At 52.7% G+C, this 11,008-nt stretch overlaps 1 protein-coding gene across 5 annotated transcripts in view; it reads right to left on the reverse strand.

The window, feature by feature from the left end:
- The window catches only part of RUBCN (rubicon autophagy regulator), a 32,854-nt gene extending 21,865 nt beyond the window's left edge, over positions 1 to 10,989 (reverse strand). For 3 of the 5 annotated variants that reach the window (XM_075761329.1, XM_075761327.1, XM_075761328.1), the window contains exon 1: positions 5,823 to 5,951. In XM_075761329.1, the coding sequence (XP_075617444.1) occupies positions 5,823 to 5,860 (38 nt within the window). In that variant the 5' untranslated portion in view covers positions 5,861 to 5,951. Of the gene's footprint in view, positions 1 to 5,822; positions 5,953 to 10,885 lie in introns of those variants that run through there. The other 2 variants (XM_075761330.1, XM_075761326.1) reach the window with 2 other exon arrangements.
- Between the last annotated feature and the right edge of the window lie 19 nt (positions 10,990 to 11,008).

An 11,008-nucleotide genomic window follows, 5' to 3' on the forward strand; every position in this document is an offset into this window, starting at 1 on the left:
CTGCTGTAGGCGCAAGCTGACTTTCTCGCAAAAGAGTTCATCATGTTCTGGACAGAAATTAGCAAACTGCAAACTGCTGTTGTAGTCTAGAGCTTGCACAGAATTTCTCATCAATATCAACACCCTCGGCTGCCCTGTATACAGCAAGGAACTGCCATTTTCTGCCATAAAGCTGGAATGAGGGTGCAGAGAGGTAATGTCATTTGCCTATGCAAAAGCAACTTTGGGGAAGGAAGCTTTGGATGACTGAGATCCCCCCTCAAGCTGTTTGACAGTGTTGCCAGAGGAACAGCAGGTGTCAGAAACATGTATTCAGATAGGAGCCACTCTCTCAGAAGCAACAGGAATGTTGCAATGTATATTTGGGGATGTAACTGCCCAAAAAACGTGTCTCTGCAGGGTTTGTAACAAAAGCACTGGGGGTGACAGCTTAGAATGAAAATCCAGCCTTTCAACCGGCAAGAAACAAGCCAGTGTTTCAGCTGTTAATCCCTCTCACTGCCCAAAACAAACCAGATTTCCAAAGCAAAAGAAAAGAAAGGACAATAAATTTAAAATAAACAATATTACTTTAAACTGCTCTCGTTTTCATCCTTGTGGATGAAAGTGTGGGCTGCACACCTCTTGCTGCACATAATCCTGCTATTTAAAACCAAGCTTTTCCTATCAATATCTCTTTGTGACTCATTTGTTATTGCAAAACTGATTAAGTGAACAAGCAGATCATCAAATATTGGCTCTGCTTCAAGCTCCCCATCCACTCCCTTCATGAGGTCTCCCCAGCAAAACCTCACTACTTTCAGCGCTCACCTAAGCTTAAACCATGCAGAAGCCAACCCACTCCACCAGCAAAGCCTGTCACCCGGACAGCACAGGAGCTCTGAAACAGAGCTGCAATTCATAAAGAAGTACGTATATATTTATGATGTACTTAGACTAACGAGCACGGTCAGGGCTTGTCTCAGGAGAGACTGAAGAAGAAAGCACAGATATAAATCAAAAGCAGCTTCCTGAAGGAGATCTGACTAAGGGAGACACAGAAAACTGATCCAGCCATTCTCCTTAATTTATGGGCTTTTCTCATCCCTGGCCAGTTCTTTGACTGGGGACCAGCTCCCCATCAGAGAACATCTGCAGTCACTGAGCTGAAAAGTTCACCAGCTCCTACCCAAGATATTTCTAACGCTCAGAATTAGGAAATGCAAGTGAAAGCTCAGCCACGCTGCTGATCTTCCAAGTCAGTGAGTCAGGGAAACTCCCTGTTATTTCACGCTATAAAAAGCAGACGATGCACACAAGGATGTGGGGGGTAGGACATGCAGAACCGTGCCTTACCAAATGACCTGTCTCATTAAAGGAGGAGTTGTGCATCTCCCCAGAGGCAGGAAACCAGGCTCCAACAGACTGAAGTCACGGCTCCCTCCTAGCACAGGGAGACTAAGGTTAAGGAATCCTGAAACAAAATAACCTCAAAATGTTAAAGCACTGAACTCAGAAGCACATAGGGAACAAGCAGCGCAATGCAAGCACCTTTGCAGAGGCGATTCAGAAGCTACCAAAAGTGAATTAAATCCCTGTAAGACAGTAAGGATCCCATGGGATCATAAGACCCTACAGAACCCAAAAGCCAGCTGGTTCTGGGCTGGAACATGGTGCATACTGAAAAGCATACAGCGACAGAAAGTTGGAGAAACAAAGACCCATAGAGTTGGCTGCAGGTGGCAGGGATGATGAGAGACAGTGCAGCTAACCACTTTTCAGCTTGAACTGGACTCGTGGGTTAACCCTGAATTAGCGGCAGGGTTTGTTCCCCTCCCATTGACAGAGCCTGAGCCTGGGCTGCCACGAGGGATGGCAAAAACCTGGGTCCCAGCTACCCTCAAGTTCCCCGTTTCAGCAGGTGTTCAGAGCAATACTGAGAAATCTGCTTGTTTTTTCCTGAATAAAAAGAATTTTCTTTTGCTAGTGCTAAAGAAAGCCTGACATGGGGTAAGGCCAATTCATTTCTCATCATAAAACCACCCCAACATGCAGGAAGGGCAAAGTGAGCAGCACACCCCGGAGAGGTCACAGTACAGGAGCACAGCTTCCCCTGCAATACCACACGTGCTTCTGCTCTCCTGCTTTAGCAGAGCCTGGTTTCCCCCAGCCAGAAGGACTTGGGGTGTTTGCAGGGGCCATCGCTGGTGGAGCACCAGTGACACCTCAGCCCCGTTCCTTTCCTCCCTTAAAGACAACCTCTGATCCAGCTGCCAATTTTAGCCAGCAGCTCCGTAAACTTGGTACTAGGTTTCCTTGCTTTACCCCCACGAACTCTATCTTCAGGTACAGCGACATCAACCCGCCGTCAGGAACTGTTCCAAATATAACTGAACCTTTTGCACCGGAGTGATAAGAGACAGGATCCAGCCTTGGAGCAAGAAATGGCTTAATGCCGCTGCTAATGACAACGATGGGGAAATGCTGCTTGCTGACCCAAGGCTTTCTCAGCCTCTCTGTGCCAGTAAGGGTAGGAACTTCTCTTGGTTCAAGTCAGCAAAGGTGACTCACAGCAGAGGCAGGGAGCTATGCCGCTGAGTCAGGTGAACTCCTTTATTTAAAATAAAACCAATCCCTAGTTACTTTCCAAAACAGATTCACACTAGCTAACATTAAAAAAAAAAAAAAAAGCTTGTCTTTCTCGCAAACACCATCTGCTGTGTGTCTGCCTGTGCTCTGCAGGAGGCATCTAGCAATGGCCGCTTGAACTGTCCTCTACCTGGAGGAGTCTCTCGATCTTTCTTAACATACTGAAGAGGTCAGGCTGAGGACACCAAAGTCATGGAGGGCCTTCCGCCAGATCTCCAAGGACATTCCTGTGCCGGCTGCCGGTTCCTCCTGCAGATCCCGAAGGCACCGGTAACCCACCGCTGTGCACAGCCTGCTCCCGCCTCGCCGTCCCTGGGTCTCCCAGACAACCGGCAGCCTCCTTCCTCGGGCTCCCTCGCCTGCTCCTCCGGCAGGCTCGGCACTGCTGGGAAATGGGATTAAAAGAAAAGCAGGCTTCGTGCAATTCATCTGCAGCCACGCGGAGCAGCTGACGAGGCAGAGGAAGCCAGAAGAGCTCTGCCAGCCTGGCGGGTCAGCCCTGCAGTGTCCAGACAGGGAGAGCCGAGCAGGCTAGCTGGGAAACCAAAACACAGGGCTGCTTGCACTGGTGCTAAAAGCTTGCACTGGTATAAAACTGGGGGCACAATCACAAAAGGCTTCCCCAGCCCAGAGCTGCTGCTCACCGGGACACCCTTGCTCTGCGCTGACAAAGGATGAGGGAAGAAAATAGGATTAAAGGTGTTTTTTAGCCTTCTCCCAGCAGGGCATATAGTTTCGCCTGCTCATCCTGGGAAAGCCTCCCACAAGCAGATGACCACAACCTGCGGACCAAGGATACTGTCCATCAGGTTTTGACCTGCACAGGACCTGCAATCACGCAGGCAGCCAGAGGCAGCGACAGGCAGAGCAGACCCCCATGGCAGCCCACCTCCCTGGGACCAGCCTCTCACTCTCCTCCATCGCTCCCGGCACTGGTTCCCCTTAGGGACCCCCCTCCTCTGGCCCTGCCGTCCCTGGGAGCCGTGCCGGTGCTGGAGCCAAAGGTGGCAGCTCTTTGCTAACCTGCCTGGCTGACCAACGGCCCCCCCGCTTCCCCGGGACTGCTGTGTCCTCCACACCAGCCACCCACCGATCCAAGGCACCGAGCGCCCCGTTCTCTGCCCCGGCATTACAGCCCTTGCTCCCCGATGCATTTCAGAGCTGCTGCTTGGGAGGACAGACAGCAACACCCAGCGTGAGAACCTCATTTTCCTCTCCTGCGCTGGCAGAAGGATCGACTTCAGCAAAATAACTTTTGCTTCTGTGTTTCCCATGATCCATGGGAAGACGGATCCAGTGACCTCTATCCTATCGCTATCAGTCATGGCCACAATCTGTACTGAAATGGCACCTCACCAGGAATTACAATGCTAAACCATTTGCACAAAGGACAACGAGGCTGTGCAAGGCCCGTGCCAGGATCCTCCCCAGTGCCCCAGTGACAGCCAACAGAACAAGCAGCCCCCCTCGCGTGCCAGCATCGGAGGGGACGATGCCGCCCTCATCCCCGGGGGAGTGCTGGGGGTGGCACCACATCAGCCCTATTAGTCACACAACGGTAGAGTCGGGTAGTGCAGGACTTGCACTTGCAAAGGCAAGAAAATGCACAGAGATGATTCTGGAAAGAAAAAGAAGTGAATGCAGTCAATTCCTTTTACCCTTCTGAACCTGCTGAGTCTGAAGCATTAGCTAAATAGGGAGAATAGCTCAAACCATGCAAATCAAAAGGCACCCCAAACCTGCGCTATAGCTTTAAAAGCACCGGTAGCATTTTCCCGCTGATCCTGCTAGCTGAGCCCCTCAGATAAGGAATGCTTCTCTCCCATATCAAGTTTCAGCTGCTCCTTCCTCCCCAGCCAACACTCCCATTTCCATCCAACATCCACCCTGCGCTTACAGCACCAGGACAAAACCGAAGCACAAAGCAAAGGCTGAAGACATGCAAAAACCCAAAGTAAATAGGACTCATCATCAAAACACCTCCAGGGAACGACGTCTGCTGCTTTTATAAATGCTAACAAGAAAAACCATGCCTAAAGCATAAAATAAGACCACGTAGATGAAGCCACCACAACACGGCCTTTCTCACCACCAGCCACATGCAGGTGCAGGGACTCGCCTTTAGAAATAAAGAGAAGCTAAAGATTTATTTTCAGCACCTAGAAGGGGCGATGCAGCCATCTGCCAGGAGGAGAAGGAGACACGATCCAACAGGAGCGAGCTGCAGAACCACCGGAACGGCAGCGCGACATCAGGGCGGGATGGTTTTGTGCTTAAGGTGTGCGAAGCAGAGGCTGGGCAGCTGCTGTCTCCGCCACAGCCGACGGAGAGTTGCTGTGTCCCACCATAGCGGAGCCAGAACATCAGGTACTGAGGGCACACGGCTGTGGCTGTCAATGCCCCTTCAGTGGCCGAGCCACTTGCCCAGGGCAGGGAGCAGAGTGATGTGCTGGCCCTGGGCTGGTGAAGGTGGCCACAGGCAGCTCTGACAGCCCTGCTCACCGTGTGCTTCCTCCCCACGAGGGACAGAACCGGGGGCAGCCGCCATGCTCGGCAAGCGCCGATCCCCACCCGGCACGGGGGGGGGGGGGGTTTGCTTCCTCCCAGATCGCCCCCAGGTACCCCGGCATCCGTGCCCTGGTGCTGGGTGTGCACACACGCCCTCGCACACACAGCACACCAGCTCCCAGGGGCATCCCGGGCACCCCCCCCGCGCATCCCCGGCACCAAGCGCACACTAGCACTGCTCCCACCCGTGTTCTTGCACGCACATCTCGTGCTCCCTGCCGTGTCCTACGTACCTGGCACAAACACCCTGTCACCGCCTGTGCACACGCGAGACCCTGCCCCCACGCGTGTCTCGCCTCTGGTGCCAGCACACACCGCGCGCCCCCCAGCGCGCACACGCTGCCCACGCCCCCGGCACAGAGACACACGCAGATCAGTGTGCCCGGCCCACCACGCACCCTCCATGTCATGCCTCCCCCGCGTGCTCACGCAGGCCCTGTCCCCCGCTACGCTCACACCTCCCCAGCGTGTCCTGCCCCCACACACTCACCCACCGGCGTGTCACACACACGCACACGTGCCGCACCCCCGCGCCGAGCCGGGCCTCCCGCACACGCGTGCACCGCTCCTCCCCCCGCCCCGTGCACCCTGGCGTGCCACGCCGTGTCCCCACGCGCGACCCCCACCTGCTCTCCGCGCGCCCCTCGCGGGGCCCGACCTCCATCCCGGGCACGGGCGGCCCCGCCGCCGCCACCGCCCGCCGCCGCCGCTCCACCGTCACGTGGGGGCGAGCGGCCGCCCCGCCCCGCCCCGCCGCCGCCCCGAACTACAGCTCCCGGCGCGCACCGCGGCTGCCCGGCACCCTGCGCGCGGAAGAACTACGGCTCCCGGCATGCACTGCGCGCGGCCGTGGCGGGGGCCCGGCGCCATGGCGGTTGTTTCACCTCAGTTTCCCGCCCTTCAGCTCTGCGCTGCCCTCGGCGTCCTCCGCCTTAGCGGCAGCCCTGTTGCCACCTCCGCAGAGTGACTGCCCTGTGAGTCAACGCCCTGTGAGGCTAGGTGAGGGGGGAGCAACGGGCCCTCAGGTTTCCTGTCAGGAGCGGCTGCCGGCGCTGCAGCGGGGCGGGGGAGGCAGGCGGGCCCCGCTGCGGCGGCCTCCGGCCCGCCGTCACCCCTATAGGTACGTACAAACAGGTGTGTGTCTGTGGCAGAGGCTGCTGTAGGACCCCGGGGCGATACGCTGTTCTCGGCGTGCAAAAGTTGAGTTGCCGATCGGGTTACTCTGTGAGTAAAGCGTTTGTGCTGGGGTTTAGCTGCACCACAGTGTAAAACCACAATAATCGCCAGCTGAGATAAGCACTTACCGAATCCTGCTTCAGAGATGATGAGAAAATTGCAGTGGCAAGAAAAAAACCCAGATAACATGTCCCTGAGAGACAGCTCATGCATTGAACGTACCAGCAGAGACAAAGGGAAAGACATTTCTGTTCTATTGCCCACAGTAAAAAGGATGTGAAAAAGATTGCAGAATTTTATGTACTTTCCACTAAAAAGCAGTGAAATGGAAAAGGAAAAAGTGATGTTGCTGCCATCAGACTGAGAACAGTTAATGACAGATTATTATCAGAGACAAAACCCAAATATGCCTCCAGAGTTGTCTGATGCCTCAGAAACCACAGGTAGTCTTTTGCACAGTGGAAACTTCCTATAACTGTTAGTTTAATGATACATACATGCTGCTCACTGATGCTGTGTACATGAAGACGCACCCCTTGACCCGAGACTTTCTATGTGGCTTATCTTACCAGTACAGTACTTCAGCAGCATTTGGGGAAACAGGGTTCTATACTGCTTAAAGTAATAACAACAACAAAACGTTTTTCAGAAGGCACTTAAGAGACTAGGACTCCCCACACATTGTAATTTTATACAAGTGTGGAACAACAACTGCCAGCATGGTGGTCAGTCACGCAGAAATCCTGCATAGAGCCGCTGATTGCAGGGGTTGAAAACATTGGCTGGATGTGGCATGTTTGGTATCAGGGCATCAGACTATGTGTTAACTCTCACAGTAAAAATATTGGAGAAAATCAAATCATCAGGACTACTGTGATCATTGTTAGACGGTCGTGTCTGGTGAAATGGAGCATGTAGATGAAGCTGACAGATCTAATTTAGCTCCTAAATCAGGAATTACAAGATTCTTCTAACTCCACGTGTCAGAAATAGCTTGGATGTTGCTTAAGAGTGATTTTTTAAATTTCTTCAGAAAAATCTCTCCTTTTCCCCTGCATGTTTTTGGAGATTAATCCTCCAGTGTAAAATTGAGGAGTGCCAATAGAGGTCAACAATTTTAAATGTATGAAAGCCTATATGTGTCCCTTTGCTAAACAGCAGCAGAATTTGGAACCTCACGGACCCGACTGGTGTTTGGGGAAGATTTGGGTGACATAAAGTCTGTCACTGACTCAATGTAATTTCTTTACTTATTAAAAGTACCTCACAGAGAAGGCAGAATTGGAAGTCGATTTGAAGTAGATGCCAGACAATTCCATGTTAGGAATAAGAAGCTATTTTTAGTAGGGGTAGTGCCTGCACCTTGGAACAACCCCCCCAGGGGAAGCCAAGACCTCCTTTGGAAGGTGCACTTGAATAGCTCCCCTGTTTCTGGGATCAATGCAGTGTGATATTCCACAGCTCGCAACATACAGCTTGGCCTAGACCGTCCCCTCTGGCTTTACGTATGAGTGCATTTAGTTCCTGATTCTTTGGGTGCAGCTTCTGCTTGGTAATTACAACACCTCCCCGGAATTTCAGCCAGGATGTTCAGCAGGTAACATCTAGTTTGTAATTCCCCCAAAATGTACCGGAACAACAGGGGTTACTGGGCAGCCAAGCCGCGAAGTCTCATTTTTGTGAAGAGACAACTGGTGCTCAGGAAAAGTCTGGGAAAGGCCCAGGAAAGAACCACCCCGAACACTGACTGCAGCCTCTGGATGCTTTAGGCACACTGTCTTCTTACAGTGGATACAAACTCAGCGGGGCTGCAGTTACACAGTACTTCATAAAATACTGGTTGTTATAGCTGTCAATGCCACGTGGAACCGTTGGCACGGGGCTAGACGCTGACAATTCTGAGAGCTAGACAAAAACCCAAGAGCTCGTATTTGCACGGTTGTCTCCATGATCCCCATGGCATTTCAGCCATTTTGAACGCAAAAGAAAAATATTCTTCAAATCAGAACCTTTGCCTGGTTTTCTGCTGTGCTCATCAGCAGACAGCTGGTATCCTGTTTGGATAATAAATGCAACACGTGGATGTGGTACAATCTGGGTTTTGTCTGCTTTCCACCCGTCACGGGGGCAGGCAGCATCTGCCACCTTTGCAGTTAGCATATTTGTTTTGGGTAAACAGAGCATTTGTTTCTCAGTGTGACACAGTCACCAGATGGAGCTGCACCCTATAGAGTCACAGGAATTTGGTTTAAAGTTGTTTTTTTAAAACACATCTTTTATTTGACACCTCTATTATTAGTATTTATTGGTCATATGGCAATAGCATCTTCCCTTTAGAAATGTAGCCTGACTTTAAGAACCTCAAGTCCCACTTGTCATCAGTCACTTGTCATCAAATCCCACTTGACATCTGGAGGAAAATGCATAAATCATCTAATCTGTGGCTCCAAGAATCCATGTCTGAACTTATGCTGCACATGGAGAAGAAAACGGGGTGGAACGCCACCTCCAGCACTGCAGTCACGAGCTCCTCCTGCTCAGATGAAGGGAAAATCTCTCACTCGCTGGAGGTGTCATGACAATAACTGAGCCATTCTCTTCTAGCCAGCAGAAGGCAGCAAGAGGAACGTCTAAAAACATGCTATTTGCCTTATTTTAAAAGGAAAGAGATGCATAAAGAGTGTAAATGGAGAGAACAAGGCCTTGTCAATGGTCTGTGGTACAGAGGCCAGAAAGCCTCAGCTCTCTCCTCTTGTTCTTGCTTTTCATGATAGCACTCCTAGAAAAATCTCCAATTCAGCAGTTAAGGGGCAAAGGCCTGTACAGTATTTCGGTGCAGGCACCCCCCAGCACAGAACCATGCCAGGGATCACACACGAGGAGCTAGTTGCGTATTGGGTACCGAGGATATCGCATTTGCCACAGAGTATTTATTTTAGCAAATGAGCATATGGAGTACGTGGGCAGTTAATGAAATGTGGGAGTGTTCCTGCTGCAGGGAGTTGTGTGTGAGGTCATGCGTATGGAAATAATTGTTCCTGCCCAAGGACATTCGTAACATAGTCCCTGGAGTCTCGGTACTGAGCTCCCCTTCTCTGGAGGCAGTCAGTCAAACCCTAAAACAAGCTGTCCTTTGGTCATGTTGCAAAGCCGGCTGAAGGCCAAGGGCAGGGACGCCAACTTTTGCATGGCAGCCTCAGCACGGCACCTGGAGGAAACTCAGGGAGATGTGGACAGTAATGCCAGGGACCACTGTGAACAGGGGAAAGTGGTACAGATTTTCCTTTCGCCATTGACTGCCTTCCTTCTGAAGGAAGTCCAGCCTCTGTGGTCACATGTGCCCACCTGCTCCTTCCTTTACTATCTCTGGAACTCAGTGAAGCAATTTCAACCAACTATGAGCAAGACTTAGAGACTTCAAAAATAATTACCGTCCCTTAAATTTAACAAAGAGAGTGCGGAATGAAGGAAGCGCCACTGTGTAAAAAAAGAGGTAGATCTCAGCCCTGTTACAACTCATTTAGCAGCAGCCAGCTGTCCACTAGGTATGTGCGTAACTGTTGACCCACCAACAATACACACAGCTCCAAAGAATGCAAAAATACAGGAAGGAAAAAAAGGCTTGACTTGATTCCTTGTTCAAAAACCAAGTTGTTAATTTCTCTTCTGAATTCCTGACTCATGTGAATCTGACCAAAAGCTGGGTAAGATAACAACTCTGAAAAGAACCCAAAGAAAACAAAACCTCAATAGTCACACTGTTTTGGTTTTAAATAGTAATTTTAAGCCTGGTTTGAACAGAACCTGTTTTGAACCCTGCTGTTTGACATTTGGAGGCATAATTCTGGTAGAAGCTAGCCTGCATTGGTTTAGCTGTTTACAGAACAGGTTATTTCTCTTAACTGCGCTGGCATCGCAGGCAAAGTCATCTCGCGTTCAGGTTCTCAGCTGAACACCCTTTCCCCTAGCCTGCAACGTTTCAGCACTCAATCGGCTCTCTGGCCAGCCCACGGCTTAAGGCCCTGCGGCACAACTGCCGTGTCCCCCAAACCCCGGGCCTCACGGCACCCCACCACCACCACACACACACACCCCCCCCCCCGCTTTCAAGCGCCCCCCCGCCGCTCCCTGTCCCCAGGCTGATGGGGCAGGGCGGCCTTCGCCCTTTCCAAGGACACCCGCTGTCGGCTGTCCCTGCAGAAGCCCTCCTGCAAGCGACCGGGCCACCCGCAGCCAGCGGTTCCCTGCGGGCCCTGCCATCGCCACCCGCCGGGCCCGCAGACCGCCCTGCGCCCAGGCGCGGCGCTGCCACCGCCCGCCACACCCCGAGACAGCCCCCAGGCTCTGAGGGGAGCGGACACGGGAGCCCACCCCGCGGTACCCGGGCAGCCGGCGGGGTGGGAGCGGCAATGCAGGCGCCAGGCGCGGCAGCTCTGAAGGCGACGCGGGGTGGGGACAGGGCCGGGACGCCCCGGTCGCCCCCAGCCCGGACCCCCGCCCGCCCCCGCTGTACCTGCTCCTCCCGGCCAGCAGGGGGCAGCGCGCCAGTTGCCGAGCGGGAGGGGAGGAAAGAGGGAAGGCAGCTGCTCTCTTCGGCGCAGGCGTTTGCTCGCTGGGCTGATGAGAGCTTACTGCG

Source organism: Balearica regulorum, chromosome 9 (assembly GCF_011004875.1).
Source record: "Balearica regulorum gibbericeps isolate bBalReg1 chromosome 9, bBalReg1.pri, whole genome shotgun sequence".
NCBI classification, from domain to species: domain Eukaryota; kingdom Metazoa; phylum Chordata; class Aves; order Gruiformes; family Gruidae; genus Balearica; species Balearica regulorum.